The following is a 17,546-nucleotide window of genomic DNA, read 5'->3' as shown; positions in this document are numbered from 1 at the left end:
CTCAGGAAGACAGTAAAAATGCTAACTAATTTAAGACTTTCAAGTTAAATACACAGGGTAAAATTTTTCCAGGAAATCGGGGCACCTGGGTGGCTCAGTGGGTTAAGCCTCTGCCTTCAGCTCAGGTCATGATCTCAAGGTCCTGGGATCAAGCAGGGAGCCTGCTTTCCCACCCCCCCCCCATCCCCGCCTGCCTCTTGGCCTACTTGTGATCTCTCTCTGTCAAATAAATAAATAAAATCTTTTTTAAAAATTTTCTTCCAGAACATCACTATAAGACTAGAAATAATAGATATACCTTCCAAACTAGTAGTGTGACCATCACTTTTAACACGTACTCCCATGCTGACAGGACACCTGAAATTCTAGCCCTCCTTTCAGGCAAAAGATACTAAGCCCATCTAATGTCTACCATAGTATGTAGTCATTACATATTTGTTACATTAATTTGGCTGTTCCAGAATTAAATGAATTCTATTCCACACGTTGATTATACTTCTCAACACTACCTAGAAGGCTGATTCCATCTTACTATTTTAGTGAATGGCCTGACTATCCCTTCAATTTTTTTCTTTTTTAAAAAATGGGACAATGAATGCTTGGGATAAAATACCAAATCCTAAGCCTCTTGTTTCTTCTTGTTTCTAAGCTGGGAAAAAACATATTTATATAGGTTCTAAATATATATGCTTTCTCCCCTTACTATTGCTCCAAAGGAGATATGAATCAAAAATTTAGATGTTTGATTTTAATCACGGGAAAATGGCAATCAAAAGCTCAGGCACCTAAACTGTAAGTGATATTTTCCCCACAGTTGGTAAAACTGTATATCCCACAACATATGGAATTCTACTGAAAGCTTTCACTGGCACTTTGCCTTGTTAAGCAAAAGTTAGAAGTTATGCTAAGACATTTTTAAAAAAGTGAACACTGCCTTTTCATTAGACTAACATTTAAAATAGGACTTAAATACCATGGAAAATATACTAATATATCTAACACTCACTGAGCTCTTAACTCTATGTCAGGCATAGTTCTAACCATTTTCATGAACTCATTAATCCTCCCCAAAATACATGATGAGTCAGGTAGTAGGGGAGTAGCTTTGCTTTACAAAGGAGGACCATGAGAAAGAGATTAAATACTTTCCCCAATTTACATACCTCAAAGGTGTCAATCAATATCGGGATTTGAACCAAGGAGTTTAGCTCCAGAGCATTTACTCTTAACCATTACACTGTACTGCCTCCCAAGAGTCTTGTCATGTTTATATGCTGATTTGCCTTGTATCTGTATCTAAAGTCTGACTTTGAGATTTGCTTACTCATACCAGATACATTTTGCCCAAATTTTCTATTCCATTTATTTGCAAAGGATTAAAACTAATAGAGAATTCCAAATCCATGTTATATTTTTACTTACACTTACAAATTCTGCATATTCCCTTGTTGGGCAGGATTATTCTCATCTGCACCCCGAGACTTCATGCCTGGAATTTATTCATTCAGGGAACAGGAATTGGATGGCCTACCACATGTGATGCCCTGTGCCAAGCAACAATTTATAGCTACTTCCTAATTGGCAATTAAATTTCACCAAAGATTCACTCACAGCATGATATATATTTTTCCAAAGAAGCATAAAACAGTTTTGGTAGGGAAGCAGTAAATGGCCTTCCCATTTGTTCATCAACAGATATTCTTCAAGACTCCACTATGTGCCAAAGTACAAGTACACTCTGATGGGTGCTGAAAATTCAGGAGTAAACACAGCAGAATCAGTATTTGCCCATTAGGGATCTAGCGGGGAAAAAGATATTAAATAAGTAATAACCACACAAATAATTACATATAACTGTGATAAGCAAAATAAGGGGAAAACCTAGGAATCATATGATAAGATGGACCTAACTCAATTTTAGAGGTAAAGTCAGGGAGGTAGTCCCGAAAACACTGACATTTAATATGGAAGTTGAGGATGCCTAGAAATTACCCAAATAAAGAAGTACTGGAGAGTAGTTCAGGCAAAGGAATAGCACTGCACTTTGGAGGAAATGAAAACAAGTGTGCCTCGAGTACCACAAGAAGATAACAGCTGAGACCAGTGCTCAAAGGTCTTTTCCTCACTATGAGGACCATAACCTGATCATTCTGCCACTGGCCCACTCTTATTTTCCCCATGGCTCCAAGGAATAAATTATTTGCAGTACTAGCGCACAACCCTTTAAAATGAATAACTTAAATTCTGCAAACAATTTCACCAGTAGAGAGGATGTCGATAAGATACATCTTTTATAAGATTATAAATTTCATCTGTATTTTAACAACCTGAGGCCAGAGACCACATCTTATATAATATCCCACCATCATTCAGAACACCTAGCAATGAACATAGCAAGGGTCTAATGACTAAGTCTGCCATTTGGGGAGAAGAGCTGTAAGATAAGAAATTTATGTGTTAGTAGTCTCGATTTTTTCCTATGTTAAGAATTACTTCCCCATTCATATATCCTTATCTACTTTAATTGGATGAATAAAAACATGTTGTCTACGTTACAGATGAAAGATGAGCCAGTTCTTCAGAGATGGGCTGGAGAACGAAAGAAGGCTTGAAATATCGGGAGCTAGATAATAGAGGTCCCTCACCTCCCAACTCTAAGAACAAATGTGCTATTTCTCTTTCTTCACAGAAAGCTTACTTATGGGAATAAGTTAAACTTATTTCAAAAGAAGGAATGACTTTTACTTGGATTGTGGCCAACTACAATGAAATTCAGCCACTTTCCTCTTAAAAGTCATTCAACTGGAAATCTTATCAGTGGGAAATTCTCTAAGGGCCAAAGATTCTATTTTCTGTAACTTAACAGTATTTGTATAACATTTTTACTTCTAAGATTCACTACCTCTCATCCTCTGTACACACATACATCCCACAATCACACCAACCCAATGAGCTGACTCCTAACAGAAGTGATATAAAATTTTTTGGACTCTAAAAGTCCAAATAGGGGCACCGGGATGGCTCAGTGGGTTAAAGCCTCTGCCTTCAGCTCAGGTCATGATCCCAGGGTCCTGGGATCGAGCCCCAAATTGAGCCCCACATCGAGCTCTCTGCTCAGCAGGGAGCCTGCTCCACCCCACCCCACCTCCCCCCCTGCCTTTCTGCCTACTTGTGATCTCTGTCTGTCAAATAAACAAATAAATAAATAATCTTTAAAAGTCCAAATATGTAACCACACAATATAACATCATTTACGAATCTTTGCTTCTCGTATATAACAACACTGGAGGGCAGGAAAAGAGAATCACCATGCCTTCCAAAGGAGGCAAGAGATAGTGAGCTATCCTCATCAGAATGACTAGTTGGGATAGCAAGTATCAAAGCACAACACACCTACGGAAGGAATACCATGAGCAAGGGACTACGATAAGAACAGCACTGGAAATATCAAGAATATAGCCCAGTCCTTGCCCTCCAGAAACCAACAGTCTAAAATGGAGATACCCTGAGGGAGTGGGGGTAAGTGGAAAGAAAAGTCACAAATCAATCATCAAAGACTAATGATCCAGCATACGAGGACACAAAATCTACAAGGAACTGGGAAGAAGGCAACAAATCCCCAACTTCCTGAGTATAATTATCCAAGTCCCCTTTCATTTATTACTCTGTCATATTCTCTCTCTGTCTGCACATAATGCACATGCCTAAATAAACTTAATCATACTAAAGCCCCCATATCTTTAACAAGCATGTCCAGATTAGAAATTCTAATCTAACCTAGATTAGGTTATGACTAAGCCTATTATTTTGAAGTCATCTCACTCCATATTTACTGAAACAAGCAGTTAGCTAAGTACATCATGACTCCTTAAATGGCACAGGACAAAGTCTTAGGATATTGTATCAGACTCACTTTTCTTGGTAAATTTTTTTTTAAGATTTTTATTTATTTATTTGACAGACAGAGATCACACGTAGGCAGAAAGGCAGGCAGAGAGAGAGGAAGGGAAGCAGACTCCACGCCGAGCAGAGAGCCCGATGTGGGGCTTGATCCCAGTACCCTGGGATCATGACCTGAGCTGAAGGCAGAGGTTTTAACCCACTGAGCCACCCAGGTGCCCCTGTAAATTTTTTTTTTTAAGATTTTATTTATTTACTTGACAGAGAGAGATCACAAGTAGGCAGAGAGGCAGGCAAAGAGAGAGAGAGAGAGAGGGAAGCAGACTCTCCACTGAGCAGAAAGCCCAATGCGGGGCTCGATCCCAGGACCCTGAGACCATGAGCTGAGACGAAGGCAGAGGCTCAACCCACTGAGCCACCCAGGCGCCCCTCTTTGTAAATTCTTAAATGGGAAAGTAAATTAAAGGGTTTGGGGTTTTTTTAAATAGTGAAAAAGGATAAGAAGTGGTGCATCTATATATAGTTTCGTTTGTATTTATATCCAGGGAAACACAAATTGGTTGGGAGTAGAGAGAAAAGGAAATGAGAGAGTAAGACAAGTCAAGTTCAAACAGACTGAAAAGGCTGAGAAAACTGAGAGGAGACAGATTTTCTAAATTTCAACAAAGAAAATGCAATACTTTTGTAATAAGAAAAATGTCGTTCCTTTTAGAAGACTATATGAAGGCTCAGCATGATAACAGTATACAGTTCAATATTATTTATATTACTATATGAAGGATATAATACTTCAATTATGATAAAATACAGTGAAAAAAATCAGTACCTACATTTTTTTTTTTAAAGATTTTATTTTATTTATTTGACAGAGAGAGAAAGCGAGAGAGGGAACACGAGCAGGGGGAGTGGGAGAAAGAGAAGCAGGCTTCCTGTTGAGCAGGGAGCCTGATGCTGGGCTCCATCCCAGGACCCTGGGATCGTGACCTGAGCAAAGGCAGATGCCTAACAACTAAACCACCCAGGCACCACCCTGGTACCCACATATTAATCTCAACCTCCTAATAAATCTTTTTGTAAATTACTAAGAAAAACTGAACGGGGGGAGAGGGCCCTGGGTGGCTCAGTCAGTTAAACGGGCAGCTCTTGGTTTCAGTTCAGGTCATGATCTCAGGGCCATGGGATTGAGCCCCAAACAGGGCTCTTCGCTCAGCAGGGAGTCAGCTTGAGGATCCTCTCTCTGTCTCCCTCTGCCCCTACCCCAACTCTCTCTCAAATAAATAAATAATCTTTAAGAAAAAACAGGATTAAGTTCAGATAACATAAGTTTTTGTTTGTTTGTTTTTTTCAGATAACGTAAGTTTTGAATGATCAAAGTGTTTGCTTCTCTGTCTTTTACAGCCATTTTAGTACTTATTTAGTTTTCATTGAGAATGGTTATGGAGCAGAAGACTGTCTTTTTTAAAAAAGATTTTCTTTTTTTTTTTTTTTTAAGGGAGTACCTCTCATCCTCCAATACATTCACTTCCTTCTCTGGGTGTTTCAGAGTCTTATTACATAGTCAAACTTTACTCTTTAAACCTCCCTTTGATGTATTTATACTAGATATACAGAACTGAAGGCTGCTGAAGCTTACAAAGTTAAGGCTGAAATTTATATTTTCTCCTTCTAGACCTGTCTATATGGGAAGGTTTAAGGGCAGACCTGCCCCAAAACAACATGAAGTAACTGAATGACCCTTCCTCGGCAAGAATACTGAGCATATAGGATTATTCTAGAAAGAAATCCTGCTGTGATACCAGCTGATCACTAACATTTGCTGATTAAGGATTAAGACCTCTTTTGATACTGCTCTAATGCTGGGTTATTAGGTAAAAATGTACCCCACTGTCATGACCATGACATAAGGTTCAATGAAAAGGCTGGGCCAGATCAGTCAAAAAGCAAAAAATAGACAGTTCAGCTTTATGATAATCTTTGTCTCCTGCCATATAGTTCAAGGAAGTGAGGATCTTTTAATGAGGAATTCAGGACTCACAGTATGCTACCACACTGTAACCAGCAGGACTCCAAATAATGTATCAACATCTGGTCTAAATTGTTAAATTTTAAAAAGTAACTTCCAATGTTAAAAGAATGCAAGATCTCAATGTCTCTTTCAGATAGCAACATATTCTCATTTATGAATTTAGAAGGTGGCCTGCATAGTTGAAAGCACTCTGAAACAGAGAACCACAACCCAAAATAGCCTGAACACTTTTGTTATCTCAACCAATGGGCAGTTAGCCATTTATGCTTTCCTCTTAGTATATATATTTGTTTCAGACACAGCCCATAATAAATTCAATTAGAGTGTTCAAATTCAGCTGTATCAGATGTTTAAAAGCTGGAGAAGAAAAGTATTTATTGCACAAAATTTCTATTACAGTATTCTTCACATAAAAAATAGAAACTATATATATGTTCACTTACTTAAAAAAAAATCATAAGGTACAGCTATGGTCACAGCCAGCCACTGGAAATTAAGTAATGAACACAAAAGATGTGGTCCCTGACACTGAGGAACCTACAATGTAGCAGAGAAAACAAACCCTGACCAAGTATGGTAAATATTACCAGACCATGTATACCAGCTATGCTGAGCTGCATTAAAAAAAAAAAAAAAAAAAAAAAGGCATAACAAAACCCTCTTAGTTGTGATACATATAAAGCGTAAGCATTTTATATGTATATAAATGACCAGTAATTAAATAAGTATCTGAAATGATCAAACTCCTTTTTTAACAAATATACAAGAAATATATAAAATCCAAATAGTTCCCATCTTCATAAAAGTAGTTGTTTTAGAGGCACCTGGGTGGCTCAGTCATTAAGTGTCTGCCTTCAGCTCAGGTCATGATCCCAGGGTCCTTGATCCCAGGATCAAGCCCCACATCAGGCTTCCGGATCCGTAGGGAAACCTGCTTCTCCCTCTCCCACTCCCCCTGCTTGTGATCCCTCTCTTGCTGACTCTCTGTCAAATAAATAAATAAAATCTTAAAAAAAAAAAAAAAAAAAGTAGTTGCTTTAATGCTGCCCTTATTCCTGGACTGTAACAGAAGGATGCAACTTAAGATACTGTGCTTAATATCAACAAGACTTTTACTCTAATTTTTATTCTGTCCTCTTAGAGTTATTCCAGTGCTATTTATAAAACAACTTTGGAAAAGCCCAACTTTCTACTGTGCAGATATATAAACAAATATATTTTTTAAAGATTTTATTTATTTGAGAGAGAGAGCGCACACACACAGGCAAGCGGGAGAGGGAGAGGGAGAAGCCAACTCCCCACTGAGCAGGGAGCCCAACAAGGACGTGGAGCTGGATTTTAGGACCCCAGGATCATGGCCTAAACCAAAGGCAGATGCTTAGCCAGCTGTGCTACCCAGGCGCCCCTAAACGAATATTTAAATTGGGGCCCTACTAAAATTAAAAAGATGGTTGTAGAAACATTATTATCTTCAAAACTCTTCTGTTCTCTCAATCACATGAGTAAATGTTAAGTATTATTAGAACAAAGTTCACAATCTGAGTCATTCATTTATCTCTTTTGATTCAAGGTTTTCATTTTTCAAATGAAACTTCATGATTGCCCAAAGAATCCACAAACCTACCTTAAATACTATGTAAATACAGAAATCCTATAAAAGTACTTTAAATACTATTATTTCTAAGAGGCTTTCGAGCTGAGCAGCCATATATACTATAAAAAGCCTTTATCTGTTTTGCAGGCATTAATACTTCTTTGCTGATCTGTAGCTACTCTTGTGTTTTTTTCTAAAGAAAAGCTGCAAAATGGAATGTTGCTGTGAAACAGATCCCTACCTTCACACCAGTCTTTTAATATATGGACCCTTCATTGCAGGCCTTGCCAAAGCCAGGCTTTTAACAGGTAATTTTGCCAGGCCCAGGTCACATGGAAACTCTATGACTAACAGCATTCTTGTTGCTTCAAATTCTAGGTGGAAACCTTCCACTGATATTTAACAGCTTTGCTCTAATTGGACACAGAATAGTGCAGTAGAGTAAGCAAAGGGTACAGAGTAAGAGAAACAGAGTTTGGGTTCAAGCTCTCCGACTAACTAGCTTCGCCACTGAGGGCAGATTACTTAAATTCCCTAACCTACAGTATCCTCATCTGTAAAACTGGGACCATCACAATATCTACCTTAAAGGATTACTATGATAGTGTAGATGAAAGTGTTTTATTAACTATAAAGGATTATACAAATGTTCTGTATATTCACTTGATTACTTTTTTCCTTAATGTAGAAATATGTTCATTTTAAAAACTAAAAAATACAGAAAAATATTAAAAAGGAAAAAAAATCACCCAGAGGCCTATCACCATTGTTGTTATTTTATTTATTTATTTATTTATTTATTAAGATTTCTTTTTTCCAGGGTGCCTGAGTGGCTCAGTGGGTTAAGCCTGTGCCTTTGGCTCAGGTCATGATCTCAGGGTCCTGGGATTGAGCCCCACGGCTGACTCTCTGCTCAGCAGGGAGCCTGCTTCCCCCCTTCTCTCTCTGCCTGCTGCTCTGCCTACTTGTGATCTTTCTCTTTCTGTCAAATGAATAAAAAAAAAAAATATATATATATATATATACATATATATATATATATATTTCCCCCCTCAAGTAATCTCTAGGGGCAACATGGGGTTCAAACTCTACAACCCTAAGATCAAGAGTCATATGCTCTTCCAACTAAGCCCAGCCAGGTGTCCTGTTGTTATTTATTTTAACTGAAAAATATCTAACACCAACCAAGAAAAAAAAATTACAGCAAAAATAATTTCAGATGCTAATATCGATCATTTACAAATGACAAAATTAATTGCCGATCTCTTTTTAAGAGCAGAACAGTCTTCCCCATCTATCAGGTTAGGTTAAAGACAATGCTGCTATTTGTACCAGAGCTGGTCTCAAGAGGGTATGATATATGGGTGAGGCTCATAAAAGCCAAGGCCACAAAAACTCCCAAAATAAATATTTCATGAGCCCAAGGAGAAGTTACAACACATGCCCTCAGATGCAATGGAGAAGGCAAAGGGTCTGAAGCCCCATTAATAAAACTACCACAACTATGGGGTCACAAATACTGACAGATGGCCATGGGTCACTTCAATAGAAAAAAAAGAAAAATTTATATACCATGCTACAAGACAGGCAGTCTAAGACTTCTGACTTTTTCACACTGCTCACAGAATCTCACCCTTGGAACTTCTTACCCTTCCTCTGTTTTTCCTTCTTTCTCTTAGCTCCCCTTCCTTGTTTTATTATTACATTAGAATCACTCTCTGTATTTAAAATGGCCTTATTCCATATAATGGAAAATTATTCAGCAACAAAAAGGAATGAAGTTCTGATACATACTATATGACCCCCTGGATGAACCTTGAAAACATGCAAAGTGAAAGAAGTCAGACATGAAAGACCACATGTTTTATGATTGCATTAACATAAAATGTCCAGAATAGGCAAATCCACAAAGACAGACAGTAGACTGGTGATTGCCTAGGACTAGGAAGGTGGGGGATGGGAGAGACTGAGTGACTTGGGTATGAGGATTCTCTGTGAGGGGACACAAACTTCCTAAAATTAGATTGTAGTGATGGTGGCACAACTCTGTCAATATATTTAAAAAACAAAACAAAAAAACCCACTTAATTATCTACTTTAAATGGGGGAATTGTATGGTATGTGAATTATATCTCAAAAAAACTGTTTTTTAAAAAATGGTCTTGTTCAGGATTGAGTCCTGAGTTGAAAAAAGGACATGTGAATAATTTCCCATCCTAATCCTCCCTAAGTGTGCAGTCAAAGTGATGACTCCGTTGTGATGAGGTGTGCGCGTTAAGTGACCAGACTAATTGTTTAGCAAATACACATGAAGTTGTAAATCCAAATGAGTTTTGCCCCTTAATGCCTTAAGTCAAAACGTGGTCCTCAGATGCTCAATAATTCTATGCCTTTGTCTGGGTAGTTCTTTCTGCTTATAATGCCTTTCTTACCTCGTCTTTAAATCAAATCCCACCTGTCTCAAATGTTACATCCTCCATATAGCCTTCTGGAGTCTCCCCTCAAAAGTAATCTTACCTTCCTCTGAACTTCCAGGGTACTTCACTTCCTTACAGTCGCTTAGTCCTTGCAGTCCAGTATTGTACTTACTTTGCCCAGAATCCTACACTGCTTTGACATTAAAGGGGGGTCTCAATAAATACCTATTTGGTAAAGGAAGGATGATGCTTAACAATTGACAATTTCGTCTTCATCTGGTAAACTTTAATTCTGGAAAAATCCAAAGCTCATTTAGACACAAGAACGGCACATAAAATAATAGGGCTAATGGAAAGTCCACTGCAGATGAAATTTTCTTGACTAATTTGACATAGGTATGTAAATAATCTGAGAGAAATTCTCAAACAGAAGCGCTGGAACAAAAATATAACCTCCCAAGGTAACTGAAAGAAACCTGAATTATGTAAGTTCCATAATATTCGTTCAAAAATCAGTTTCCTTATTTTATAATAACACCATGTTTTTTCCTAGAAAAACCTGAGAGTTCTTTTTTTTTTTTAAGATTTTATTTATTTATTTGACAGACAGAGATCATAAGTAGGCAGAGAGAGAGAGAGGAGGAAGCAGGCTCCCTGCTAAGCAGAGAGCCCTATATGAGGCTCAGTCCCAGGACCATGGGATCATGACCCGAGCTGAAGGCAGAGGTTTTAACCCACTGAGCCACCCAGGCACCCCAAAACCTGAGAGTTATATCATCAAGTTCTATTAACTCTTCCTCTACTATATTTCTAATTAATTCCTTCTCCATTTTCCCTGCCACATCCAAAGCCCAGGGCCTCATTATATTCATGACCAACCAGTCTAAAAGGTCTCCTAATTTATCTTGCCTCCCACAGTTCCCTCTTCCCTTCAGCAATACTTAATGTGTGCAGTGTTGAGGGGAGGAACCGGGGAGCACATAAAGAAATATCAAATGAGGCCTGTTCTCCAGACACAACCTGAATATCACAATATTCAGTAACATATATAAGGGCCACAACTGGCACTGAGAATTTCAAGCAGTGGGCAGGTCGTCCAGCCTCCAGAGAACACAACCTATGCAGTCTCCCTGAAACCCTGTAACACTATTCTCATCCCCTCTCCCCTCCCACTGTCTTTGTTCATCTTATTGGATAAGGCCTTCTGTTAAAGTGCCCATATGTCATACACTGACTTCGTCTCTAATTTCTCTCCAACTTACTTGCTGAGCTAGTCCAGACAATATACTTGTTGTAACCTGGAAATGACTTACCAGTACCTTTGTTCATTATTGACTAACAGCACAATCTTCCCAACTTTCTCTCTGCTAATTCAGATCTACCAGCAATCCCAAGTCCCTTTTCTTGTATGTACTGGGATATAACTGTACGTAATTTTTTTCAGCTCCTGACTGGCCTTATTTCTTTAGTATTTGTCTCACAATGTCTTCGCAGTGTTTCCTAACAAAGCATGTATCACAACCACCTATGGAGCTTCTAAAAAATACAAAAGGCCTTGAGACTACCCCATGAAGAACTCCACAGTTAAGTCTGAGATGGGAGTTGGACATCTTTATTACTAAAAAGCCCCACCGGTGATTCTGATGCACAGCCCAACCTGAGAATCGCTGATTTATTACAATGCTCCCTACGCAGCATTCAATTCTTATTAATTCATGCAATGAAGCTCATAAATAACTTTTCTCTAAATAGCCTAACCAGATATCAACCTCTAGACTAAACTAGCTCTGTTCCAAGTGCAACATGTGGTTTTAAGATTTCATTTCCTGAAGTACTCCATGGAGGGACACTATTACCCTGTCTCTTTACATTGTTTCCTATTTGTTGAAAAATGGAGGCCTGGAATGCAGCCATGTTAGACAACACTACATAAGAATGTACTCTGGAGTCTTAGATTAAAATTAGATATAAAAAGAACAAGAACAATGTAGAACTAGATGTTCTGAATGAAGACAGTATTCTTACTGAATAGATTCTTTCTAAATCTACATAGAAAGAATAAGAATTTGGTCAATAGAGTTCCCCCTCCCCATCTTCCCAATGATCAGTCTCTCCAAATGCCTGAGAAGGGACCCAAAGACTGAAGACTTTCAGCAGCTACAGTGCCCCTGGTGCAGTCAGGGCTCTAATCAGATAAGTAACCCAAGCCCCACCCAGACCCACAGTTGCCTCCCAACCTGCCAACTACCCTGACACAAACTATTTACACAGCTCGGTGGGGGAGCAGCATGAACTTTTTCCAAAGTTGTCCCTCACAGGCAGCAGCGGTCTGAGTCACCCACCCAGGGTGGGAAAGAGAGTGTGATATTCGTCAGGGAAGTGTTAAAAGACTGGTCACAGCACCTCTTTCCCCATTTCAGGAGTGAGCTCCGCCTCCCCTAGGCACCACCTAAGTTATGAGTCACAGCTCTGGGCTACAGGGGTCTGCAAGGGCCACTCAGACACCCACGAAAGTTGCGGGTCGGGGAGGAGACGCCCCGTCCTTCTCTCCGGCAGGGGCCGCAGATCCCAGATTCCACAGGCCTCTCCCAGCACTCCATCTTGCTTCCTGCCCGGAGGAGGGGCCGAGGAGGAGGGCCCCCGAGGCTGGAAAGGCCCCAGGGGGCGGAAGCCGTTTGACAGCAGGTAAAGCCAGGTGGAAATCTCCACGGGAGGGAATAAAATGAAAGGCGGCAGGTGAAGCGAAAGAGGAAAGAGGACTCGTGGTCATGAAGTACTGCATAAAGAAATTGGCCGGTGTTTGAGAGTGCCAGAGGTGTGAGCCGAAGTAGAAATGCCTAGGCAGGAAGGAGGAGCCCGGGAGACGGACGAGTGGCCAGGAAGACAAGTGGACAAAAGAGCCAGACTTGGGGAGCACGGGGGGAGCGTGGCGGGTGAGGCAGGTTTCAGGGTGAGGGGCAGAAGTACTAGAAAGGTGAACAGCGCGGCTCAAGTAAGAATCCCTGGAAGGAAAGGCGGGGAATCCGTAGGGGAGCGCGCCAGCTCATAGGCCAGACTGGGGAGGCCTAAAAAGGAGCTGAGAGCAAGGCTGTCAACGTGAGGGGCGACAGCCTGCTGAGTGAAAGGGGCCATCAGACACCCTAACAACTATCATTTACGGAGCGCCTACTATGGGTCACAGGCTGCGCTGGGCACTTTACAAATACCCACCTCGCTGAATCTTCACAACAAAGCCGCAAGGCAGGCATTTTTATGATTGCCCCCATTTTAGAGATGAAGAAACTGAGGCCCACAGAAGCTCTGGGGCTCGCTCAAGGTCACAGAGTGGGGGGAATCGGCGTTCGAACCCATGACCATCTGGCTCCAGAGCCCACGCGCAAAGCCACAGGGAGCTAGCCGGCGAAGGGGACCCACTGGGATGTCTCCTGACCCCGCTCCCGACCCCAGGCCCAGCGCGCTCACCCGGACAAGGTTGCTGACGGCCGCCTGCACGGCGGCCACGGGCGCGGTGAGGTCAGGGATGGCTTTACCGTCCACCTCGCCTTCCTCGTGCATGATCACCAGGTGCGAGATCTGCTGCGCCACCGGCTCCAAGATGCTCTCGATCGTGCGCGTATGAAACACCGGCATCGCGGCGGCTAGCGGGGCGGCGAACCGCGGGCTACAGAAAATTGGGAACGGCGGGGCCGGGAACCCGCTGAAAGACAGACTGCGAGCAGCAACTACGGAGTCCGGGCTTCCCTCGGCGTAACCAGCCCCGCGGGCGCCCCGCCCCCATCGCGTCGTCGCACCCAATGGCAGCACCGCTCAAACCGGGGCCGCCACTCCTATTGGTCCTGCTTCGAGATGCTCCGCCCTCGCAACCTCGCCGCCCAGACCCCGCCCCGCCCCCATTCCCAAGGGAGGGGCCTGGGATTGGGGCTGCGCCGCAGGGATTGCAACCGGATTCCGGAGCCCTAACGCGGGGCGCTCCTTATAAGGACATGGTGGGAGCGGAGCGAGCGGCTGGAATCAGTGGCCCCGCCCCCAGGAGCCACCTCCCGCTTGGGCTCTGCAGAGCTCCGCCCCTCTGCAGAATCACCTCAGCGGGGCGGGGTCTCCTTACCTCAGGCGGCGCTGGGGTCTCGGGAGACCACGGAGCTGTAGGTCTCTCTGCCCCGCCTCCTCAACTTTTCCCTTTGCACAATGCCTTCAAAATAGTCTTTCCATTTCTTCTCAGTAATACATGAAAATGTTTTTGGTAAAACATTCAAATAATAGAAGTGCATAGAGAAACAGGAGTGTCCCATTCATTCACCGACTCCTTCAGAGATACTCACTGTTAACAGTTTAGTGTGTAGCCTTTTAGACTTTTGCCTATTCGTTTTCTTGTACATATATACTTCTAAGTAAGTGGGATTAAACATTTCCTGGAATTTGATATTTTTCCCCTTAATTATTCCCCCGGTCATCTTTCACCATTGATACAGGTCTACTTCACTCTTTTTTTAGTAGCTGCATGGTATTCCAGTGAACGAAATCAAACAATTTATAGAACTTATTTCCTAGTAATGGACATTTAGGTTGAATCCTGTTTTTCAGTATTAAAAAACAATTCTGCATGAGCATCATTGTACTTGTCTCTGTATTGGGCACGTGTGTATTTCTCTAGGATAGATACCTAGAAAGGAAGTGAAAATTTAAAAAGTATATACATTTTGTATTTTGATAGGACCAAATTACTAATCCTCTCACAGTGCACTTTGTGTACATCTTATGAATGTCTTCCTCATCTCACACTCTCTCTTGCCCAAGCTTTCCCATGCGGATGTAATACTTTCACTAATACATCCAAGCTGAAGATCTTCAAGTCAAATGAAAGTAGTTGTCAAGGTGCCTGGGTGGCTCAGTTGGTTAAGCGTCTGTCTTTGGCTCAGGTCATGATCTCAGGTCCTGAGATGGAGTCCCACATCCAGCTCCCTGCTTAGTGGAGTGTCTGCTTCCCCTCTCCCACTCCCTCTACCCTTCCTCTACTCATTTTCTCTATCTCTCTTTCAAATGAATAAATAAAATCATTTTTAAAAAGGGGGGAAAAGGAAAATATTTCTCAAGGTCCCACATTTTGCGAGAGGCAAAATAGTCTTATAGACAATGGAATTCTTTATCCCTCTATTTTAAGTTAACATTTATTTAGTACTCTGTAAGTACTAAGCATTGTATAAGCCCTTATTCAAATTGAGGTATATGCAGTATATATTATTTTATTCTCCCTCATTTTATAGGTAAGAAAACTAAACTCTGCAGTTTACCCAAAATTTCACAAGGGTCAAGCTACCCAATTTGTGGGACCCAGTGCAAAATGAAAACATGGATCCCCTTGAGGAATGACAGTAAAATAGGGGCACCTGGGTGGCACAGTCATTAAGCATCTAACTCTTGGTTTCGCTCAGGTTCTGATCTCAGAGTTGTGAGATCGAGAGTTTGCTAGAGACTCTCTCTCCCTCTCCCTCTCTCTGTGTCCCTCCCTGCTCTCTAAAATAAATAAATCTTAAAAAAAAAAAAAAGATTCTAAAATATAAAATTTGTTCCTTTCTTTGGCAGTTTCTCTCTCAACCTGTAATGGTATTTTTAACTTACTATTTAATGTCACATTAACCGGGGCACCTGGGTGGCTCAGTGGCTTAAAGCCTCTGCCTTCAGCTCAGGTCATGATCTCAGGGTCCTGGGATTGAGCCCCACATCGGGCTCTCTGCTCAGTAGGAGCCTGCTTCCTCCTCTCTCTCTCTCTGCCTGCTTCTCTGCCTACTCGTGACTCTCTGTCAAATAAATAAACAAAATCTTTAATGTCACATTAACCTGATCAGAGAGATACCTTTTAAATAAATACAGAACCCCACAGGAACTTGGGCCCCATGCAACCCACTGGCTGCCTGGAGCCCCCTCCTGCCAGCTGCTAGACTAATGTACTGTTCCCAGCTAGAAGCATGGAAGCCAAGTCAGGCATCTCCCCTTCCCACAGGACTTCCCCCACAACCCACAGCAGATGCCTGATCTCAAAAGGCATCTTTCCCTCCACACTGAGGCTTGCTCAGTAACTGGATCAAGGGAGGGAAGGAGGCCCACTGCCACCTTGGCCCAGCTGCCAAACATGCTTTAGCACTAATAGCTTGAGTTGAGAATGACCACCATAATGCCTCACCCCTAGACACTAAGGGGAGCACACTTGAAATCCTACCCAAGAGGAGAAACCAGCTGTGATCGTTGGACAGGAGTGGGGAGAGGGAGGTGATGTGGGGTGGGAATAGGGGACCAAGACATTGGGGGAGATGACGTATTCACAATCTCCAAAAATCACTGATGGAGTTTCTCTTTTGAGCTTTTTCCTACATTTCTTTCTCAACTAGAAAGCTTTATCTGCTTGTCTAAGTCTTACCTACTGTGGTAGGTAAAATTCTAAGAGGTCTGCCTAGATTTCCTATCCCTGGTATAATCCGCAAGACTACAAATGTAATGAATTTCACCTCCGTGGAAATGTTTGATATAGCACAGTTGACCTTAAAATAGGAAGAGTATCCAGGCAAGTCTGACCTAATTACATCAGCCCCTTTAAAGCAGAAAGTTTTCTTTAGCTCTCCACGGAAGAAGAAGTTAAAAATTAGAACCATAAGGATTTAACAAACTGTCACTGGATTAAAGTTGCAGAAGGCCACATGTCAAGGAATGTAGGCAGCTTCTAGGAGCTGTGAGTGGACTCTGGCTGACAGACAGCAGGAAAATGTGGACCTCATTCCCACAGCTGCAAGGAACGAAATTCTTCCAACACGAAGAATGATCCTGAAACGGATGTTCCTGCAGAGCCGCCAGACAAGAAGAGTCCATTCGACACCTTGATTTCAGACTGCTTCTGAGCATTGAGCCAAACCACACCATGGAGGACAAATGTGTGACCTTCACAATTGTGAGACAATTCATGAGTGGTATGAGGAATTTGTTACATTGCAATGGAATACTAATGTACCTACCTTCAAGGCCTACTTCTAGTTCTTTCAATATGACTTCCCACCGCAAAACCCTGGCATAAACTATTGGTAACAATCCTTTTTCCTTCATAACACTTGCCACAATTATCACACGACCATTTTACACATTTCTCTCCTCTATTACAGAGACTGCTAGATGTCCCCAATATTTGTTCTATTCTTTCTCCACAGGAACAAAACCCCAAATTTATAGCTAAGCATTTACCCACACCATTCCAATTTGACACATGGTGAGTTACAAAGCTTTGGTTTTTCTCATCTCCAAAACAAGGATAATAATCTTTTCAATCTTTTTTTATGCAATGGGCTTAGCACATAGTCAGCATGAGAAAAAGATGTTAAGTGAGGTCAATTCACAGCCAACACTGGACTAGGAACCATCGTGAAACTAAGTCACAAATAATGTGGTGAAGGCCATGTAGTCATGTACCAACTAAGAAGAGATCAGCATGGCCCTAAGGATAAGAAAGAATTTATGGGACAGTGAAACTAAATCTGGCCTCAAAGGAAGAATACTGTTTGGTTAAGCAGACAAGAGGCAGATGTTCCAGAATGAGCAAGCCTGGAGGTGGGAGCACATTCCGGGACAG

At 41.7% G+C, this 17,546-nt stretch overlaps 1 protein-coding gene across 2 annotated transcripts in view; it reads right to left on the bottom strand.

Annotated features, from left to right (window-relative positions):
* VCL (vinculin) overlaps positions 1-14,479 on the bottom strand; it is a 115,973-nt gene extending 101,494 nt beyond the window's left edge. Inside the window, exon 1 of one of the 2 annotated variants that reach the window (XM_059397856.1) lies at positions 13,400-14,479. In XM_059397856.1, coding sequence (XP_059253839.1) covers positions 13,400-13,567 — 168 coding nt within the window. In that variant the 5' untranslated portion in view covers positions 13,568-14,479. The remainder of the gene's footprint in view (positions 1-13,399) is intronic. The other variant, XM_059397855.1, reaches the window with a different exon arrangement.
* Between the last annotated feature and the right edge of the window lie 3,067 nt (positions 14,480-17,546).

Source organism: Mustela nigripes, chromosome 4 (genome assembly GCF_022355385.1).
Source record: "Mustela nigripes isolate SB6536 chromosome 4, MUSNIG.SB6536, whole genome shotgun sequence".
Lineage (NCBI taxonomy): Eukaryota > Metazoa > Chordata > Mammalia > Carnivora > Mustelidae > Mustela > Mustela nigripes.
This window is presented reverse-complemented; position numbering and strand designations above follow the sequence as displayed.